Below are 23,094 nucleotides of genomic sequence, written 5' to 3'. Positions count from 1 at the left end.
TGGCAGCACACCGAGAAACACTCCAACACCAAATGCTGCCTACACAACCTGTATATATGAAGAAAACAAAATGTTGCACTAACATCACTTCTCTTCCTTCAGCTGTTCTTCAGATTCTTCATTCCTGTAGCAGTTTTTTCAGCTCACTCTCCACCTTTTCCACTAATGCATGAAAGTTTGGATCCAGCAGACAAACACGAAGGATGGGCTTTAATTCATTTTCTGCCAGAGGGCTGTGGTGATAAACTTGAGGCAGATTCAGTGCCGCCTCTCCCAGAAAGTGCTGTGAAGAAAAACACTTCAGCGAGTGAGATGGAAAAAAAAAAACAGTTCCTGTTTTTCTTTTATGTAAGTGATGAACAGAGCAGCTTAAGACTCAGTTACGGGACTGAATCCAGCCCCTTGATAACTAACAGTATAATTCCTCTGACATTTAACAATCAGTACCTGTGTTAGTCGCTTGATGGACAGTGATCCTTGCACTAACTCTGGCTCTGCTCTTACAGCCTTTCCCTGCCAGGTTTGTTGACACACAGTGACATATAGGAAGAAAAAAATGATTCAAAGAACATGCTAAAGCACCACAGGGTTAAAAGGCCAATCGATAGCTTCATTACTAATTAAAAGATTTCCACCTTTTAAAGGCCTTTCATCTTCCTCGTGAACTCCTTCAGTGAGTCTGTTTGTTAAAGGTCAAACTGGACACCCTGTCAGTGTCCAGTCCTTTCTCAGTCCTTCGTGTTTTATGGTGTGAAACCCAAAAGAACTGGATCCAACTTATTCTCTGAAAGTTCAAATCTGACCACCTTCTTCTGATTGTTTGGGCTTGAAAGTGAATAAAACTCTAAGTACTGACATGAGAACAAATGACATTTTCATTCCTGTGTCATTATTAGAGTGAATAATCCAGTCAGTCAAAGCATGTTTGATTTTTTTTTTTACAATTTACTTGTGATTTACCTATGTAGTACAATCAAAGTGATGATAAGATTTATAAAATACTCCTTTGTGGTTCTGTATGTTCGTGTTGTGGAACATGTTAAACGATATAATCCATAAAGATTCATGATGAAAGACAGTATGCAGAATATAACGTTCTATTCACTTCACTTGGTGCAGAGACCTTACTAGGAAATATTAGAAACAGCGACATCTAGTGAAGATACGGACCATTGACTATGTGGACCATACTTAATAAAATAAATAATATTTTTAAACTGAAGGTAAAATATTTTTAATATATATAATTTATTTTATTTTTAACGCAGTGAAATAGCTAAATTCAATTTTTGTAAAAGTTTGTTCTTGTTGCTAGAACGAGTGTAAAACTCTTAAAGTGACTAACCTGTGGCACTGGTGCAGAGACCTCAGCAGGAGGCTGATTATTTGGTGGTGTTGGGCCATTCTGAGTTGTGACAGTGACATATTCTTTCAATTTCTCAGCAGCACTTGAACACTCCTTCACAGCCTCCGCCCTCTTCCTTCCATCAAACTGCATCCTCATCATTCGACTCTCTCCCTGCAAAAATCCACAAAGTCAAGGTCAATCTGAGTGTAAGATTTGGATGTTACTTAGTTGGTTTTTAAAATGTTTTTATTATTATTATTTGAATTAAAGCATATTCTTAGGGAGTATGTTGTAATACCAAAAACATTAAAACTGTTCTCACCTCCATAGTTACTCGAATCATCAAATTATCAGAATTCTGTTGCACTTTTACAAAGTCTGACCCACAGAGTAGTGAGATCATATCCTGTAATGAGAGAATTCAGGAAATAAACAGCGACGACAGTTCTTTTACACACAGACTTTGGTTTACAGGTTTAAAATAAAAGAGTGTATTATACGAAACAAAAAATAATAATTTTTAAGCCGTTTAAAGTCAAGAACAATTGAAATGTATTATGCCATGCATGTTATTACCTAAACCGGCCTGCAGGGGTCTCTATTTGCTCAGTAACTAGTAAAAATACAAATGAGCTCACTAAATAAATAAATAAATAATTAAATAAACAAGGCAGATAACAGACCAAAAGGTAACCTCGTTTGTAAGATGTGCTTCATAAATCACCATGGTAACATAGTTGTACTTGAGGTCTAAAGCTCTGTCTCTGAACAGAAGAGGAGAAACTCTTCAGCATGTCCGTGTTTGAGACATTTAATTAGAGCTGCAGTTGTGGATTGCTGAGGAAATTAAGTTTGAAATCAAAATGCAGGGGTCACAACGATCACATTTATCTTTCAAATGCACTAATGGAGTCTTTTGGCCAACGCTCTGTGTACTGAATGACACTGAGCATTTGCTGGGCCGAGCCTTGATAGACCAGTCCATCATCCTAAATGAGAGGCATCTGCAGTCTGACCTGGATACCAGTCTGTCCTCAGCCCAGACACCGCAAGAAAGCTGTGTCTCTGAACACCAACTTGTTAAAGAGACACCAAGTGTGTATATACACGACATGAGGGAGAACTCAAAAATCAGAATATTAATAAAACCCAGGTGATTTAGAATCTAAAATCTTAATAAAATAACCAAACCAACAAATCAGTGTAATGTGGTGAGGAGCTGACCCAGATTCTTCAGCATATGGTGAATTGGATTCTCACTGAAACCCAAATCCAACGTGATCCTTTTTTCCAAATGAACCCTAATGAAACAGTGCCAAGAAAATGTACAGGACAGTGGAGTTTTTCTTTTACTCTCATTGCTAGCTTTTAGCTAACTTGCTGCAGACAACAGGCTAATCTGCCTTGTTCAACTATAACCTTTGCTTAGTTTAACCATAAACAAATAAAGAAGAAAAAAAGAAGAAAAACATCTATATACTGTCATCCAGGTCTGCAGTTTATTAAACCTGTGGATAAATAAATGTTTGCTAAAATAAACATAATTAATATAAAGCCTATGACTTTATCAATTAGTTAGTGAATTTTAAAATGCTGCCAAAAGTCAAATTTTATAACAAACTAATTGTGATCATATTGTCAAATCCAGATGAACCATTCGTCCAGAAACACAGAAATATATCCAGTCAAATCCCAAAACATTTGGTCTGAAATGTCAAGCCTTTCAGCAGAATATTTATTGTGACCTTTTTGTTTAGCAAATTTCTGGTATTGATTCACATCTCAAATACTTCTGACCTACATATTCTTTGCCATTCATTCTTTTGACATGTTTTGCCTTAGATGTTTCTTTTATTTCTGCATCTTAAAAAAATATTGATTAAAAGACAAAAACCAAAATGTACCAACATTTATAATACATGGAGACCCATATAGAGCAGCAGATTTGCAGTGTCTCATTCTGGAGAGCCAGCATTTAATGGAATTCATTTCAGTCTTCCATCCATATGGATTTAGGACAAGCAATCAGAACAACTGTGACATTATAAATTGTTTGTGTCAGAGAATGACATTCACAGCTACAGCCTTAAATAATGTTAAGGAATCACCCCATGGCAACAATTCATTTTTGAATTTACAGATGCCAATATTCTCTATACTAAATGTACTGTGTACTGTATATGTATATATGAGAGTAAGTCAATCATTTACCACTGAGGCCAATGTTTTTTAAATATTCATGAGCACAAGATTAAAATTTTGCTGAAGCAACTAATCTTCTGTATAATTTGAATTATTGTTGTCTACTGCACGTTCAAAGCAGGGGGTTTGTTTATCATGCCTGCAGTGAACTGTACATTCATCCTTCAGGGAAGCTCATACGGGAATTAACAATTGAGATCTTTGCATTTTCATCTTACAATAAGGAAATACAACAATACAACATATCAAGTCGTCTTACCAAGCTTTCATTTCCTTGTGACACAAGCAAATATCCAGGTTCAAGGAATGTGAGTAAAATTTGAGGCTTGTTGGCAACGGCATCAAACAGCTATAGAAAAGGACAGATTGTCAAAGAGAGAATTGTATTATAGACATATTCTACATGAAAACACTGAAATTACACTGAAACTGAACTGAAACATTTCTATAAAAAATGTATTCGATATGTCTGTATTGTATAAATCCAAAATGATTGAAGTTAAATCATCCATTTATAAATGAACCTCAGCTTCATTGTGTATCCATGACAGCGCCACAGCCCTATACAATAAGCTCAATTCTGCCACCTAGAGGCCGATGCAAATGAGGTATGAAAAAATAAATTTCAATTACGGCCACCCTTTTTTATTTTACAATAAACCAAGCACTGCACTGGATGTCCGCTGTAAATGGCTACGTTTTCTAGTAATACCTTTAAAAATAATTTGAAATCTAATAAGCTACAGTAATACCAACATTTGAACAAACCTATTTTGAAATCTAATAAGCTACAGTAATACTAACATTTGAACATATAACCTATTTTCTTATATTATACACATTGATTGAAGTTGTCAATATACTAATATATAAGTATTAACATTGAATAAATGTCTTATAGTTATGCAAAATGCACCGGATATTAGTAATAAAAAAATAAATGTAATAATAAATAATGACTGTAACCAACCTGACAACTCACTGCTATCAAGTTAGCAGGTGAAATGAGAGCTATAACAACAACTACCATTTCCCCCACGGTGTTCTGACAGTAATGACTTCTCTATGTATCTGAACAATATGATTTAGTTGAACAAACACACATAGCGGTTGTATTATCATGTTAGAAGCCACTAAATACTTCTTTACCCCACTTAAAAGAGATGCTAACACGCTAACTAGCTTCAATAATCTGAATGATTTACCTTCCAGGGCTTTTTTGCTGCTTTTCCGGAGCCTGGGACAAAGCGTCCATAACGTTTTAACTTCCAGACATTAGAGGCAGCCATGTTTTTTTCTCCTTATACTTTTGTATTAGTTCAATTTCAGGTGTATTTGAAGATGCAGACAGAGATGAAGAATTTCACAATGTAAGCTCAAGCCTGCCTGATGTAACAATGAATAATTCAACTTCTGTAGCTTCACCTGGAAGGAAGTATATAATGCTTTGGCTCTCTGCATGGTCCTGGAGAGTCCTGACAAAGGTAAGAAAAGTAGTAGTACCAGTGTATGTAAACCTGTAATAGACGAGGACAACTTCAACAATTTTGAAGCATTTTTATCCATCAGTTCATGACAATGATTTACCCAGAAATACTATTTGGCTCAAGTACTAATAATATTTTCATTATTTTGTAATATTCTCCCTTTGAAATAGTGAGTGATAAGATACACAGATAAAGGCTATATAATAATACAATAAAGATTAATAATAATTGAAAGTAGGTACATTTTAAATTTAAAATTTGAAAATAAAAAAGTAAAATGAAAAATAATACAACTTAGATTCAACCCAAGCTTTATCAAAACTAACAAAGGATGTAAAAGCAAAAAATCTTACATGACCTAACAAGCCTTAACAACTACAGCAATCAGAGCAAAAGTAAATTTAAGAATAACATCATGGTCATGTGCCCCTCCCTTCAGCCAATCATTGGCCTCTCCCACTTCCTGTGGGCCGTCCATACAAGCTCTTCACTTTCAGGTGTCAGGTGTGCTAGCTTCTCAAAAAACAGAACACAGAAAGCATGTGTGTGCTTAAATGGAGAAGGAAAGTGTGTTCACGTGTGTGCATCCAAGTAAGTCAACTTTATATTGAGTAAAGAGTGTAAAAAGTACAAGTAAACAGTGAGCAAAAATGAAGAGAAGCTTTTGAATGTGAATGTGTGTAGCGTCACTGTCCTTGTGTTCTACTAGGCCAGGAGTTGACTGGGCTTTACTTACAAGCTGAAACAGGTTTCAAACATTTGGGATTACATTGACTGACTGACTCACTGACTGACTGACTCACTGACTAACTGCAATTTTATGCACCCAGTATTATGTATGTAGTATGTTTTTGTCCAGACTAATTACTTGAGTTTTTCTTTGAAGCCTTTTTAAAACCTACTGCTTCTTCATCACGTCCACCCTCAGTAGTGGTTACACTCTCCAACAGTATTATAGTGTTACATTTGTGTTTTACTGTGAGCACAGTGATCTTTGTGTTATATCCCTCTTCTTTACTCAAAGGCAACATTGCATTTGTTTTTATGGAGATTTGCTTCTTATTAAGTCCTTTTCTACAGATCCTGCGTTTACTCTCTTGGTGATACTGTGAAACTTAGGTGAGGTAGTCTTTATTTTTTTTAGAACAATGACCACAAACAGAGATATGGAGCACTGACCCCCTTCTTTAAAGTTGTATAAAATATTTTTTTATATTAATGTATAGGTGTGACATTGTACAGCATTTTGGATTGAATGAATAGCCTTTTTTAAAAACACTCATTGTCCTCATATGTCAATGTTTTTTTTTTTTAATTTAAACATTCGACAGTACATTGAGTTGGACGGCTGTTCCACTGCTATTGATAATCATTCTGTGTCAACTGACATGCTGGCATGATAACCATCCATTCAAGGTACTAGTATGGATGTTTTGCGAAAAGAAAAATATCTTGAAGACAAGTCTTAGATTAGTGTTTTAATTCTGACTAAGGTATGGGAACACTGCTTTGTTGTTAAAAAGTTTGTGCAATGGCTCAAAAATACTGCTTTTCTTATGAACACTTTTTAAAATAAATCGTTTTAAAATAACACAATTTATTAACAGTATTTTTTATAATAATATCACACATGGGGAATTCTTTCAACCACAGTTGATATATTTTTTTTTTTAGAAGATGTAGAAGATGTTATTGGACTTCTATGTCACTGGATCTGTTAGCTTATTTATTTATTTTCATTCTGTTTTGAATCTGTTTTCTTTTAGTGTAGTGAGAAGCATTTTTAATTTGCACAGTTGACTACTTAGGTACTGTAAGAATACTTTTAATTATGTCTCGCACACATAAATGGCTCTAAAATTGATAGGAGTTTGTTGAGGTTTGCATTACACCGACTCTTGCTGTAGGCAGTGCGTTAAAAACAAAATTTGCTTCCTAAGAAATAGAGGAGCTACCCTACAAACAAATGTTCGTATTTTCCTGCCAATGATTCAAAAGGCCATCCAGATCCTGGTCTTGGCACGGCACCTGCACTGCTATCGCTGGGATTTGCATATATGTGCAAGACTTATGCTGGGATTTGCATATATGTGCAAGACTAGATAGTAAGTAAATGTTACTGAGAGATAAGCAAATGTAGTTTCCACATTTAAATATTTCCAACAGGAAATGTCAGCCATCCTGCACGCTCGTCATTTCAACAATTAAAATATTCTGGGCTTCATGAAATGGAAAACATAGACTGAAGAATTTTAGGCCACCACATAAATGGGAAAAACCCACTAGCTAAACTGTAAACTGTAAACTTTTTTACACAAAAGTCCACCAGTAAAAACTAATTCGTTGTCTCTGTGATTTTGCATGATATAAAAAAATGTAAAAGGTTGTAGCAGCAGCAAAGGGTTAGAATCGAAGTTTATTATAAAAAATAGTAATCACACTTCACTGATGGGAGTCTGGATGAATGGATATGAGGACAGGGTAAACTTCCAAAATGATTAAACCGAATTAGAATTAGAAATATTCTTTAAAAAACGACAAAGGGATTTCTTTGATTCAAAACTGTGCTCGTTTTTAAATATCTGTTAGTTTCAAAAGTAATCATTGTGCTTTTCTTAATCCACCCGATACTGCACTGTTTAATCCTCGTTCTTCAACTGAGCAAAATGCTCGCAGTGGATCACGCTGATGGCGTGAATGCTGAACGGGATTCTCCTTTGTTTTCCCATCCTGAAGCCCGGAGCTTTGCAGGGCTGGAGAGTGGCTCTGCGCCGTCTACCTGTAGAGCAGCAGAGCGTTTTAAGAATGGGAAGAGCATTCCCCTTTAAACAAGGCGGGCAGAGCTTATTTGCAGTTCTCGCTCCTATGGCAACCCAATGGATCAGCATCATGAATATTCACAAATCACCAAAACGCAGCCTGACTATGGATCAGTGATGTCAGCGGTGCCTGGAATGCTCAACTGTATTTTTGCTTGATTGTGTCGCGTTGCTTGACAGTAACTGACCAGGGACCTGCTGAAAGGAGCATCCTCCGTCTTCCATGACCTTTCCCTCGTCTTGGTATTGCCGTCCGTCGCCACATCCTTCCCAAGTCACGCTAAGGTGACTTTCAAGCAGTTTTTTCCACTTTTGCGCACGATGACGGCGCGGCACAGGGATGAACATCGAGGACGCAGTGGCCACGCGAGGTGTCCGCCGTGCGTGAGGACATATGCACGCTGTCAGGCAGTGTTATCATGAACACGAGTGCTGTCTGTCATCTGTTTCACTGGAGCCACGGTGGTCCATGTCATGTGTAGCAGGGTTTCTGGGATTCACATCAGCTCCAGACTGTTCGCTCTCACAAACAAACGGCGCGCGTGGCTGGCAGGAGGTTCAACCCGCTCCGCCACAGCCTAAAAACCTGGATTTATTTAATTCTACCCGCTGTGTCTCAATGTCATAATGGACAGGTTGCACTCCTCCATGCGTAAAAGGCTCTACAGTTTGCCACAGCACATAGGACAGAAGGCATCCATAATGGGCGAAGGGGAAGACGCAGACAAGGACACTCGGAGGAAGAGCATCAGGATGAAACCTCTGGCGTCGCCGACCTCTGGAGGAAGCTGCAGAGGCATCGGGGAGACCAAAAGTGGGGAGTCGCTGATCATGGAGACGGACATAGGGAGACCGATGAAGACCAGCTCGAACGGGGACTGTCGCAGGTTTCGAGGGAGCCTCTCATCCATCACGAGCCGTCATTTGCACGACTCGGGCTCAGCGGAGGAGAGACGCCTAATCACCGAGGGGGATGTCACTCCGAGCGAGGAGAGTCCCCCCGGTGCCGTGGGCAATGGGACCCCAGAAGCGGGCGCGCAAGGGGCCAGTGGCGGGGCCCAAAACGAGTCTCCAAGCCAGCAGTCAGGGTTCGTAAAGTTGGACGGCATCGACCAAATTCTGCCGGACGACGAGAGATTGTACCAGGCAGGGTTCATGCACAGACAGTTCGGGGCAATGCTCCAGCCAGGGGTCAATAAGTTCTCTCTGAGGATGTTTGGAAGTGAGAAGGCGGTGGAACGGGAACAGGAGAGAGTCAAATCCGCTGGTTTCTGGATAATTCACCCTTACAGTGATTTCAGGTATTTATACAAACTCACACGGAACAGCACGTTTAGGATGAAGCTTCGTCCAGCTGTGACCTGCACAGGCCCCGGTGTTTCCTTCTGTATGCTGATCATAAACGAGGGCGTTAAGAAGCTCATTGTAGTCCAGTTATTGTTTGAACTTTATTCCACCTTCATCACTTAATGTAAAATAAATTCAGATTTTTTTTTACAAATAGTTCCTGTAAAAATGGTGCTAAGGGATTCTTAGTCCATACATGTCAAATTGATATCAATTATTCAGCAGACCTGTAGACACATGCTGTTCTGTGTTATGAAACAGAACAGACAACACAGCCTCAGCTAATTAGGTCAGTTGACTTACACTGGCCAGACGTTATGACTTATCAGACTGAACATGAAATAGATTTCTTCTTTATTTGAAGACTTGTGTTCAGGGAAAACGATGGCTTTAACTTTATTTTTCCAGCTGTGGAGAGACGTTGACTTCATCAGAACTTTGAAAGTCCAAGTAGTGACTCGCTATATTCTCTATGTAGTGTTTTATGAACCCTGTAAAAATGATAACCCATACATATTTATAACTGTACAGACGAATGAACAGTTTACCACCGCTTGAAAAAAATGTACCAAATAAAAATGTACCAAATCAAAAAACAACCCCCCCCCCCCCCCCCCCCCCCCCCCCACCTGCACACACATGGCGTGGTTCCTCCAACATGTCATGAGTGAATTGTTTCTAACATCATATTATCTGAATCAGTGATACTGGTCAGCGTGAACATTATAGACTGTGTATGTGAAGCTGATATTAGAAAAGGGGGATGAATAGAATATATTTGATTATCTCTTACATAATTACCATATTCACCCATTCTGTTGAAAAGGAAAAAACTCTATTCTGACAACTTTACAGCTCACATTTGAAGCAGCCAGTGAACCTTGACCTCATTTTAATTAAACGTCAATTTTCTCTAGATTAAAAATTCAAGGATAACTATTTCATTAAGAACTTTTTCAGCCTTGACATTTAGCTCGCACTGGCATTCCCTGCATTTTAGGTTAACCATATTTTGATACATTAAAGAAGTGTCTAACATACAAATATGACCAGAGCCATGGCTGATGTCATCATTTTGTTTAAACGGTGACATACCCTGACTAGGACCTGTGACTAAACAACATTTTTAGTCAGAATCATTCCAGATGAAACCCACAAATGGTAACAGGAGGTTTTTGTTGGATTAAAACAAATATCAGTCCATAAACTATTTATGTTTTACTGTACATCAACACGGTGATCATGCAGAGAACACACTGTAGAGGCTTCCACTCCATCACAGAACCACATATACAGTAGAGACAGACACCCATTCACATTCACAGTCAGACAGTAACTGTAGTATCGGTGGCACCTGCATCAGAGTCATGAAGATAGAGCAGCTGTGTGTACTTATTTCTCTCCCCTCAGATTTCATTTTGTCTGTTTATAAGAAATTGACTTGATTTCAGTGTTTTTATGGATAAAAGGAGAATCACAGCAGTTTCTTTGTGACACTGTTCTAAATGTAGTTCTTTACGTTGAGAGATTTGTGGTTTTTAATGTGTCACTCCCAGACCTGGAAACCAGTGACAGGCACACAGTGACTCATCCTAGAACAGAAAACATACATGTATCTGACTTTTTATCTCCTGAGAGCAGATAAAACACGGTGATGGCTGACAGCCTTTGATATTTAATCCAGTAGTTGTTTATGAAAAGTTTTTGACGGATGATGAGACAGAAAAAATGTCATATTTTCATTTGATTTTTTTTTTTTGCACATTTATGAATAGGAATTGAATTTAAAATTCAACTTGTGTGAAACTGAAGTGTGTATTCATTGGGAGCTTTTGCCCTGTTATTATTATCTGCTTTTCTTTTCCTTTACATTAAAATTCACACCGAGGCAGAGTCTTTACTCTCAAAATTACACAATCATTTTTAGACAATTTTTTGATTGTCTTTCTGACTATTTTTTTCCTGTCCTGGTCTGATATTTTCCTCTCCATGGTAAATATAACAAGAAGCAGTGTTTTGGACCGCGAGTCTGTCTTGATTTGGAAAGGTCAGAGCCTTGGCAGCAGTGATACGTTTTTCATGTGTCCTTGAGCGTGCAGCCATACTGTATCAGTGGATCTGTTTCTCTATACTTTGCTCAACGGAACAACAAGATACAGCAGCAGAAGGAGATAAATGAGAGTCCGTACTGAGAAACTCTCTGAAAATTGAGGTTAACCACCCCATTGTTTCAGGTCTAAGGCCAGATACTGTATATTACTATAATTAAACATCGAGGTGAACCAGGAACACTGAGGTTTAAGGACTCGGCGCTATGATTATGTAATCGCTCGGCCCCTTAAATTAAAACAATACCTACTTCAGAGATTGAACAGAAGAACAAGATGATACAACAGTCAAACGTTGTATTTAAATATTTAAATTATATGAAATATTGGTAACGGCTTGTATTTTAGTTTTAAATGAGAAGATCCTGGTTAAGAATGACTGTGGATTGTAGGGCGTTTCAAAGGTCCTGTGAGGAAGATGGTTCCTTGTGACTAAAAATCTATTCCCACATCTTCGTCAAAGCTTTGGCACTCTAAGCTCAAATTAGTTTGTCACGGGGAATCACATAGCGCACCAGCAACGTGCCAGGATTTGGAAAAATCTCACCTCGTCAAGTGTTGCATAAGGCCGAGGAGCAGGGGTGGAGCAATGTCTTACCACGGGGGGCGCAGATTAAAAACGGCGTCATAATCCAATCTATAGTCTGAACAGCATCCTCTGATTTGAAACCAGCATCTCCCAGTGAACAGATGTGGTCACTTTACCTGGAGGAGCCAAGCGTTCAAAACATATAATAGGACATATGAGGTCAGTCAAGTAGACATGACGGTACAATCTAAAAAAACTAGTTGGGCTATGTTTATATGTAAACATGTCATTTTTTTTCCATTCCATGGTCAGAAGTAAAAGACATAAGGTCACAGCTAACAGTATGATCATGCTTGGTCGGCCAGCGGATGGCGCCTCCATAGAATGAATTCATCTTATTGTTGTTGTGGGATTATGAAAAGCAGCTGATTTCCTCCTCAAATGTTTGCATAGAGGCTATTGAGTGGAATCTCTCAGTGCCAGATCAGACTTCTAGACAAATGATGCGGCACAATATTAGAATGCATATCTCTGATCGTCAAGTGCTTTTTAATTATCTGGTGATTCAGAGCTCAGAGGACACATCTGCTGAGAGATCTTGCACATTACCCCAGGGAGATGGAAGAACGATGCCACACAGAACAACCTTTTCTTTTAACTGAAGGCTTTATTGAACCCCCCCCTTTCTCTTCATCAACTTTGGTCCGCACACTATCAAACTGTCTCAAAGTTTCTGTTTATCAATTTTTTCTTTATTTATATCCTACATAACAGGCTTTATTTTTCTCTGGGAGAACTTCCTCGACAGGGGCCCAAATAAATCTTACGGAAATGGTATTTGTATTGATTAATCTGTACAAGAAATACAGAACCAAGGAAGTAGGGCAAAATGTGGGGAAAAAAAAAAAAAAGACCACAGCCTGAAATATTTAAATTAAGCTTTTTTCTTTTATTGGAACCATTATTATGATTATAACTGAAAACACTGTAGTATAGTTTGACTAGTGAGAAACACTTTTTTCCCCATTAGATGACATTGATTTTATTATGTATTTTGTGGGGTAAGCATTAAAAAAATGACAATTTTAAATACAGTAATTTATCAAGAAATACATATTAATATTTCATATAATCAATTGTGGGTTTGGAGTCACATGTTTAGCAGCCACAAAGTTACTTTTTTTTTTCAGAGCATTTATCTGAGTGTATTTACCAATACTGTATGAGATCAAATCAGACGATATTCTCCTCCAGAGTGAAGATGATCACTGTTGACCTGAGACTTTTCATTGTTATTGATTTCTTTGTGTCTGTAGGAGCTCAGGGCTCGTGGTAATGGTGGACTCATTGAAATATAAGATGGAGAAACATACACAGCCACAGCAGGGGTGACACCCTTTCTGCGACGGTGGCGGTGGTCTGAGTTAGAGTCACACCGAGGTCAGGATGAGGTTTGGTGATGAAGCTGAGGCACGTGTAACCTAATTAGGGACCTTTTTTATAGCGTTGACGTGTATGAGAGGGAGAATAAAAGCTCCTTAAGACTAAATACTTTGGGATAAATGTCACTCAGTTCATTTCAGTCCCTACTAAATAATCCCTGTTTAATTTGATGAGAGTAAAACACGGGGATTACAGATGGTTCAAGCTTTACCTCCCAAAAGTACGGCAATCAAAATATGTCGCTCTCCTCAACTACAAACATTAGGAGCTGGAAGATTATTACACAATTTGTTTAATGGAGAGAGACCAGGGGGAATGTGTGCAGCCATTTGGTGGACGGTCACCCATCACTGTGGTTGGATGATTGAGCTGTACCATGTGACCTCACCCTCCTCAAAAAAAAAAAAAACTGGGAAAACCATGACATAGTGATGAATGTAAAATAAAAAAAGTGTTTTTTTTTCACTTTATTTTAATTTTCCTGTTCTGTAGAAAATGGACCTAAACATGTTTGGCAGTGAATGACTAAGTTTAACCTTGGCCAAGTAATCTGAAGGTGGGATTACGTTTGATTGATTGATCACATGCAGCGCATTTGGAAAATGGGAAATCCTGCTGGAAGCTCTTCCAGGAGCTGCTGTCACTCAGCTGATATGTTTGATGTATGTTGGTCACCTGACTGATGTAATGATGCGTGTCCTTTATGCTTCGCTGCCCTCTGCACAGGAACATCAATTCATAATTTCTCTGATAAACAAACTGTACAGATGTTACATAAAACAAAACTGCAGACATCTTAGTTTTTAGTTTAATGTTGTCTGCTGCTGTGTTGTCAGGTGTAAAAGATACTTTTATTGTTTATATGAAGTCCCTGTGTCTCATACTGCATATAAAAAAATGAATGTGATAGTCTGCTCTAACAGAAAGCCTGGGAATTTAGACTATTACTAGAAATTTACCACCAGGGGGCCATTACACTGGTTGTCAAAAGGAGACATCACAGAGAACGAGACTAATTCTCACGTGGCCCATGTCTGTAAATACTTTCCAGAAAAGGATGTTGGCTGTATGGCAGGCATAAAGTTTGTTATGGTCACCATGTTGAGGAAACCAGGGAAGTGGTGATGCATAATTAGACACTGTTATAGTAGACATATGCCAGGTAATATACTGTAGTAATCGTTTAATTTATTGGAACAAAACTGCTAGAATCCAAACATATATTAACTAAGGTGAAGAATCAGTGATTAAAAAACACTCAGAGATAATTTTTAAGGTACTTTTTTAATCTTAGTTTGCCATGGGACCCAGGTGTCTGGGATGGGCTAATTCTACAGCCGGCTGTTTGAACACACTTGTAGTATGTGGCATTTCGGTACAACACAGCGTGTGACCTGAAGCGCAGACCAAAGCTTTATGCATAATCACCAGTTTGGAAGGTAATAAAACAGGTTATTCACGTACCTCAACAGAACTCTGGTTTCCCCGGCTGCCGTTCCTTCTTTACTCTCTGTATTTCTCTCTTCGCACTGATTCTGCTATATCTAGAACATGAGAGTTGACCTTTTCAGCCCTCCGTGTGTCCCAGGTGGATTCCAACATCCTTTCACTCTCTGAAATTGGATCAGTAAGGATAGAAAATTACCAAGATGCGAACTAGCATTGCCCTTGTGTGGTATGGTCGCCCAAAGGGTGGGACACTGTATTATAGAAACCCACTATCTCAAATTCTGCTATGGTCAGTGCCAAACAAATAAAAAAAAATCATCTTCATTGGTGTCAGATTTTGCCAAAGTTTAATTGTTTCAGGATGGATGTTGTGACTAAACATATTCTAAACTAGAGGTGTACTGTACATACAGCACAGTGCTGTCTCACCTCTGCAGGTCACTGGTCGTCTCTGCTAAACCCATATTCTTCCTGTCGCCTCAGCAGAAGACACAGGAGTTTCTATAGAGAGCCTCTCCCTGGTTTATGCGTGAGCATTCATAGAAAAAGCCAAAGCACTTTGGAAGCAGTGGGGTTCCCGCGCCTGACGACTGTGGTCCACTCTGCCGAATAAAGAACTCTGTGTGCAGCTGGCAAGAATCACAGGAAACACTTCTCCTGGATCAATGTGTTAGCCCTGGCCCTGCCTCACGCTGTGTGTCTGCAAGAGTCAGACAAATGGCTGGATTATCAGAGGTATTGGTGCGGGATGGAGTGTTTTCCTCGTTCATGGTGGTGGTTAAAAATGTGTATTTTACTTATTTCAACTCTTATTGTGCCTCTGCAGTAAAATGTCGACTGGACTCTCAGTCAGATCACCCCTTTATTCACCTCATCTTTTTTTTCCGTAACCCCAGTTTGACCTTGGCATATATCATCATTATTTCAATACGTTGATCCATTTTGCACTTTTAATCTAGTGCTGTTTATCTAAAGTAGAACACACACTCTGTTCATAAGAAAATACCAGTTTACCGTGGAACTGTTTTACTGAACTCTTAATGGTTTATATTTTAGTAAACAAAAATTTAACTAATGAAACCGAACGCATCAATATACAGTGAATATTCATCAGTAAAAAACACTCAACCTATCACTTATTGATTAGATGTAATTCCATTAGTCATGTTTTTGTTCTAATGGTTTTGTTTTACCCTTGTTTTCTACCACATTTTTCCCCACCACCCTCTTTTGCCCTTTGACCTCTGATGACCATTTTGGTCATGAATAGAAACGGCTCATCACTGCTCTCCATTTGCTGATTGCAGCACCTAAGTGGTGCAGATAATGGCCTGATGCTGGTGCAGCAGAGCACGGGGTTGATATTTTATTAAGAAAGTGACTTAACTTTATGTGTGTGTGTTCGACAGACTTTTTGAAACGTTGTTAGTGGGATGAGGCGGGCAACCTTTTTCTTGGTGAGTGAATCTGTGTAAGGTGATTTTTTTGCAGGTCTGTTGGACTAACTCTGCCCAGGTTTGTTATTGTGGAGCTCAGGTGTAACTGTGAATGACTGAGGTCTGATCACCAGAGGTAGGCAGGAAAAACTGCTTCAATCTGCTAAGTTTTTCTCTTCCCACCCTGCAGACCCCTGTGATCCGCTCGATGGTGCAGCAGCAGCAGCAGCAGCAGCAGCAGGCGGCCGTGGACAGTACATTATCTTAGCGCTCCATCACTGTTAGGGGGAAGTCCGTCGTGGCGTCTCGGATCACGGTGGCAGAGGCGTGTTGCTCTGTCCGGTCCTTCCTCTGCCTCATTCTGTGGCTGACTGACAGGGGGGTCTGACCTTTGGCACGACACCTGGACCTTGTCGGAGATAACAAGGCACTGTGATAAAACACAGATGCAATTAGTGACAGGGTGGCAGCCCTAAAAGCAGCGGTGCAGATAATGTACAATAAAATGTGACGAAAAACAAACCAAAAAATAATATCAAAATCAAAATAATACACACGATATATTAGACACACGGAGGAAGTCTGCCTGTGTGGGCAACACTTTAGAGCTAGGAAAATATTTAGCATTATACTCTCTGTACTTTCCATACGTTTCATTCCTGTACAGATATTTAATTTTTGTGATGAGTCACATTAATGTGGGTCATGACAGCAGTAGGGCTACACCGTAGGTAGGACACTGTACCATGTAGGAAGTCCTAGTACCTTTGCTACAGTGAAACAGATGTACACAGAACACATTGATTGTCCCGTTCAGAAGGGCCATGGATTTTGGACTTAAGTTGCTGGTGTGAACCAGGGTGTGTTTCCAAAGCCAAAATAAAACATTTACTTTGATAAATTATTTATTTTTTTAATAATTGTTTGTTGTTTAATTGTTTAGTTGTTGCTTGTTACATGGTAGAGATTTATTCATTTTATTAGTTATTGATTAAGAGAAATATTTAACTTTTGCTACTTTTACATCAGATATTGTGATTCTTGGTAAACCAGTGATTATTTCTGTGAAGTACCAGGTGACATACTGTATATTGTGGGTACTGCCCTATTGGAGGTTCTTCCACATACTAGTAGGACTAATACACTGTATTACGAAGAAGTTTGATGATTTACTGCAATGATTCAGTCGAATAAATCACTGAACAATTAGCTGAATGGACGGTCGTAACCGTCGGACATGAATCCCCATAAATCATTTTCTGAATACGACTGGAGTTTTGCCACGTGTTTTCAGCTGATATGATCCCTCCATGACCCTGCTGTTGTTCCTCTGAGTGATTGACACGTTGTATAAAAACATGCCTCTGTGGCAGAGAGCCTTCCTGGGATTTTTGGAAGATACAATTGAACGGGCGACTGAATGTAAAATTATGTTTATGAACTTTCACTTTTATTATATTGAAATAATTATTTAAACCAATATTTTGATACTACATTTATCATAAAAAAAGATCTTACAAAAATTTGAGAACTACTGCTCTACATCAAGGCTAATCAGGCTAGTGTTAATTTTGAAAGTAACGTAGCCTTAAAGGTAATTTACATGTGTTTTAACACGTGCTCATTTCCCTGAAGAGAAACATTTCTTCTTCTCCTTCTTTTCCATAAGTTGAGTTCAAAGCCAGTTCAGTACTTACAGTAATGATGCACTAACATGATATACGTGGGAAGAACAAGAAAAAAAGTCCTTTAATTTGTAGTTAGCTACAAATGCATCAGCACCTGATCACAAATAGAACACTGGAAGGTTGACTCTACACTTGTTTAGATTTCCTTACCTGTTTCTAAAGCACTTTTTCAAAGGACTTTAATCTGTTTTTAAATCTGTCCCACTTTGTGTGAGAAACACTGGCGTCACATTTGTTATGGCTGTTAATGGACCAGGCAAAGCTTTAGGGGCAAAAGAAAAAAGAATCACATGCACCGTCCTTTAACATCAGACCTGTATTGTTTTATAGCAGTGTTGGCTGAGCTTGACTCCGTTCACGTTTGCCACAGGCCTCTCATCTGGCCAGATATTTACTAAATCCCAGTGCTTTCTTTTAGCTGGAGGTTTGGGGGGCTGGGGGGTGGGGATTGTGTGCAGGGGATTTGCCTCCATCGCTGATGAATTCTTTTAAGCCATGGTCTGATAAAACACGGCGTCTTACCTAAATATAGCGACCTGTGACTGCGCAGTGCCAGTGTGGATGATATGCTCACAGTGAGCCCGGTGGCTGTTCTTAGCAAAGACAGCACCATTATAACAGTTCATTGGAGCGAGTGACAACAGTTTCACATTTAACCCGTTTAACTTGACGTGTTTTTTCCCCCCTCTACACCTGAACTCTGCTACTTTTTAAAATGTATTTATGTTTTACAATTTGCCTGTTAAATAGTGGGCTTTGATATGACTCTGACTCTGGTCTTATTTGTGGCGATGTTTCAGATTCTGTTGTACAGCTGTAAGGCTCGTCCCACCTTTGGCTGAGTGCAGCCCATGTTAATTAAGGGGAGCTTTTTGTTTCTTTAATTACAGCCTTTCTTGCCTTATTTCAGAACAGACTGCTGTGTTTATTCATTTAAAGGCTCCAGACTTTAGCCATACTTGCCTTTCTGATGCAATTATCCATGCAACAGCAGAGAAAATTTAATGATTAAAACAAACACACGAGTGTTTATTAAATTATTATGGGGCTCATAGAGGATCGGGAAACTCTAATAAATATGTACAAATTTTAAACGAAGATGATTTGAAACTCATGGGCCTAATAAACCACACTGATAAGGTGTAAGATTAAAAATAATAGCAATAATAAAATTACAGCAACTCAGTAGACATTTAAATATAAACAGTAATTCTCTTTTTTTTCCCTCTTAAATCTTGACTAAACTGTACTGTTTATTGGACAAAAGAATAAATTGATTAGTTCTCCATTCATGTAAACAACAGATGAAATATGTTTTACAGCAAATACAAAAGTGGTTCACCAGTCTCACCAAATTAGGTTTTTTCTTCCACAGTCTGAAAATGTGAAAGATTAGTTCAAATGGACACTGTTAATTCACCATAGGGATGAATATGAGGAGACGAGGCTGTGCTGTTTTACTCCAAATAACTGGGGTAAACACTGTGCCACATCACTGTGTGCACGGCTGCTGTGGTAACTCCTGATGAAAGGAAAATGACCTTTTTTTTTTTCGAGATAGAGAGACAAAGAAAATTTGGATAAATTGTTAGGGACACAAACAGCTTTTTCATGGAAAGACAGTCATTTTTTTAATCATCCAAACATCATGTTACTATTGTACAAACTGAAGGCTTTGTCTGTGCTTGCGTGCGCATGAGTTTGTAAATCAAAATTTCTAGACAAAAAAAAGGGACAAGTCCAGCTCCCATGCTTTGAGGTGCGTGAGCGCCCATTGTTTCCATTCTGTCAGAATCAAAGGAGCTGCTGTTAAACACCATCTGCCACTTTTACCTGACAGGACAGATAATCTGCTCACAGGCTCTGGCCCTGTCTGTTTCCCCTGTCTGTTACTGTGGATGCAGTATGGACAGCCACACTCGCCCGACCATCACTGTTCAGATGGAAACACATGCATGGTTCCGTACCTGCCTCGATCTGCCAGCAAGGTTCCTCCGGACTAGTTCTCCTGACAGGGTGAGGAGAATGAGAGAGGACTTTGATGTAGTCAGATGGACTCTGATGGTGAGAACATGTTCCTACTGTCTCTGGACACATCACTGGACAACACACTGCGTCTCTTGTGTCAGGACTCTGTTAAAACCAGATCATTCCAGCTGCTGTGCCCATTAAAAACTGTTTTAATGATGTCGCCCTACAGCAGCAGTATGGCTCTTACCTAGGGCGCTCTCTGCTGGAGGGGGCAATGCTGTAAGTCTATAAGTGATTAAATAGGGGGCGCCAAACCATCATTTTGCATTAGACACCAGAATGACTGGAGTTGACTTTTCATGAGTTGATGTATTGAGAGTCTTTCAGAACAATTTAAAAGAACATTTTTTATGTTTTGTAAATACCTGATTAAATCATTGATTCCGGTCCTTACCATGTAATGACAATCTGTTTATTTCTGTCTTTCACCAATGTCAATGTTACAGCTCAGTCATCTCTCTGTTGTTTTCCACCCCCACCCGTTTGTTGATGGTCGTCTTTGAATTTTTTTTGTTACACATAAGGACATAACCCTTTGCCCGTTGCCTTTAACGTCTGAATGACACTCCTAACTGTATTTATAGACTCGAGTAAATTTTTATTAAATGACATTAAGTATAAAACGCAGTGAATTGATCCCAATGGACCGACCGTTACAGAAACCAAAGTGAAAAGGTCAAGTCATTGTTAGATACACACAGACTCAAAACCACATTTTTTTTTGTATGTATCAAATAATCTGTCTTGGAGATTTGTACCAGCTCTATATGGATTTCTTGTTTGTCTGTTTGGAGACCCGTAGGTGGAAATAATCTTTACAATAAAACATCAGGATGTGTCTGTGTGTTGACGTATGGATTTGATTGTGTTTTCTTTGTAGCGGAGATGCTGGTTATCTGAAAACACATTCTGAATCTCCAGCTCTGTGATGCTGAATTATCTTCTGGTCTCCTTCAGTGTTGTTTGGAAACTCGTCTCTGGCCCTTCATTTTGGCTGTGTCCTTGTTTTGTCATATTTTTTATGTGCCATACATCTTCGGTTTGCCTTTTGTTTTCTCCTGGTGCAAAAACACTGCAGTTGGAAGTGTTTTTGTCAAATACTTTGAAAAGTTTCCTTTTTGATTTTAGTATGAAATTGTACATTGTATTGAACCTGTCAAACCAAGATAGTGGTTATGGTTCATGTTATGGCTGCATAAACATTATTAACATAATTACCATATGTAGAGCAGGTGTCACACTGGGCGTGTTGGTCTATTGTTGCCTTTATAATGTGCAGATATTATTTGACCTTGATTCCACAGAGAATGGCATTAAATCCTTTAAAATCAATATCCGTCCACCCATCCATCATCATCATCATCCATCAATTCATCCATTCATCCATCCATTGTGTGGCCATTATATTTGGACATTTGATATTAAACTATAAAATGGTAACATAGTGATTTACATGGTTCCTTTTATTTTAACTTTTTTTTGTGTGGAAAAAATTGCACATTATAACGGACGTTAAAGGAACTGTTCGTCTTAGTCTGTTGCTGGTACAACCTGTCATGTGATGAAAGAGCTCCAATTAGCTTTAGCTTACACAAATGCACAGTCTGTGGAGGTTGTGGGATTAAAGAACGAGGCACCAAGTGAAGAACCAGTGTCAACACCTATGTTTGTATTTCTCCCTTTGAAGTTTTCCCCCCTGTGTTCCCCTGGGCTTTCATTTGTAACGTGAAAAAAGAAAAGAAATCTCACAGTAGTGGCAAGGTCTGTCTAAATATAACTCTACTTGACAATGAGCTGGAGACGAAGACCCTCTTTTACTTAAAGAACACCAATTACTGTCACAGCTTCTCCTGTGTGTGTGTGTGTGTGTGTTCTTCCTTGTGATAAGTCTGAAATCTGGGTTTATATCGTAGCACATTATTGATGAAAAATAAAAACAAAATATTTGTACAACCAGATTTGACCTTCCAGATTAAAAGTCATGTTGCAGCACAGCACGAACCCACAATGCACTAGCTTTACCACAGCTATGAGATCAATAGACATGAGTTGTAATAAGGGAGAAGAAGAGTCGCTTCAGTCAGCAGAGCCCTGGGTATGAAAGTACTGTAGTATAATTCCATCTGTATTTTCTCTGGACCCTGTCTTTAAATTAGTTTTGCTCAGTGGCCGATCTTTATGGCTCAGTGTGTGTGTGTGTGTGTGTGTGTGTGTGTGTGTGTGTGTGTGTGTGCGTGCGCGGCTATCATAGTAAATCACTGAAAACACACTGGACCACTGGACAATGCAGTATGCGGTGCATCCTGTGTAGAATCCAGAATATATCGGCCCTAACACAAAAGAACCAATCTGGATTTAATTACCTGCCCCCCCCACCCCCCCCACTACCCCCCAGGTCCAAACTCACGTACTGGGAAGATGGACGAGGTCACGGCGCGTGTTGTAATTAACGCTTAACCCTGACTGACCTTTGAGTTGTGATTTATGGTGTGTGGTCAGCTGAGGGTTGGCACAGGACGCTGTTATGGTTTATTACAGTATTATTACAACACAGGTAACGTTGCTTTTGAAAGCACAGTACACACAGTACACACAGTACACACAGGTACCTGTGAGCGAAAGATATTTGATGAAACTAAAAAGTCCACGGCCCTTACCTTTGACCAAAGTCTGAATGCCCTTGTTTGGTTGGTGGTTTGAATAAAACTGCATTTTAATAAACTACAGTTTGTTTAAATGAACTGCCCATCAGTATAATAACACATCCATGTTGGAGACAAAGATGTTCTCACAAACACAAACACAACATCAGGGATTTTGTTTTTTTTTTAGCGTATAAACCTGTATATTCAGTCCAATCCAGTTTTATTTGTCAAGCATTAAAAACCATCGAGTTACACTGTGTGTACTGGATTAATACTATATTTAAACAGTTATTTACTTATATTTATGTAAATTTATTTAAGATAGGTTAAATCTGTGGCGGCAGATTTTCTTCATTTAACGGCATATTATATAATAATCATTATAATAAAAACGGAACATTTTTCTAACAGCACCAGCTTTATAGGCCCGTGGCCGGGGATTGAATAGATACCATGCATATGTATTGCCTGCACATGCATATGCGATGGGTTCTTAAAATGCAATGGAAAGAATGAGCTTTTCTCCATTTAATCAACACATTTCCATTTCTCTGTCTGTGAA

General features: G+C 38.8%; 2 protein-coding genes across 2 annotated transcripts in view; one reads left to right on the top strand and one right to left on the bottom strand.

Annotated features, from left to right (window-relative positions):
* Positions 1 to 6: 6 nt before the first annotated feature.
* Positions 7 to 5,038, bottom strand: rec114 (REC114 meiotic recombination protein). Its single transcript, XM_008310385.3, has 6 exons — positions 4,756 to 5,038; positions 3,810 to 3,899; positions 1,671 to 1,754; positions 1,346 to 1,519; positions 448 to 513; positions 7 to 283 (listed from the first exon to the last, which is right to left on the bottom strand). The coding sequence occupies exons 1-6, from the start codon at positions 4,837 to 4,839 to the stop codon at positions 119 to 121; spliced, it is 663 nt and encodes a 220-aa protein (XP_008308607.1). The 5' UTR covers positions 4,840 to 5,038; the 3' UTR covers positions 7 to 118.
* A 2,113-nt stretch (positions 5,039 to 7,151) lies between these two features.
* hcn4 (hyperpolarization activated cyclic nucleotide-gated potassium channel 4) overlaps positions 7,152 to 23,094 on the top strand; it is a 49,207-nt gene continuing 33,264 nt past the window's right edge. The window contains exon 1 of the mRNA XM_008310443.3: positions 7,152 to 9,157. Coding sequence (XP_008308665.1) covers positions 8,484 to 9,157 — 674 coding nt within the window. The 5' untranslated portion in view covers positions 7,152 to 8,483. The remainder of the gene's footprint in view (positions 9,158 to 23,094) is intronic.

The sequence above is a fragment of the Cynoglossus semilaevis genome, chromosome 5 (genome assembly GCF_000523025.1).
Source record: "Cynoglossus semilaevis isolate Cse_v1.0 chromosome 5, Cse_v1.0, whole genome shotgun sequence".
Lineage (NCBI taxonomy): Eukaryota > Metazoa > Chordata > Actinopteri > Pleuronectiformes > Cynoglossidae > Cynoglossus > Cynoglossus semilaevis.
This window is presented reverse-complemented; position numbering and strand designations above follow the sequence as displayed.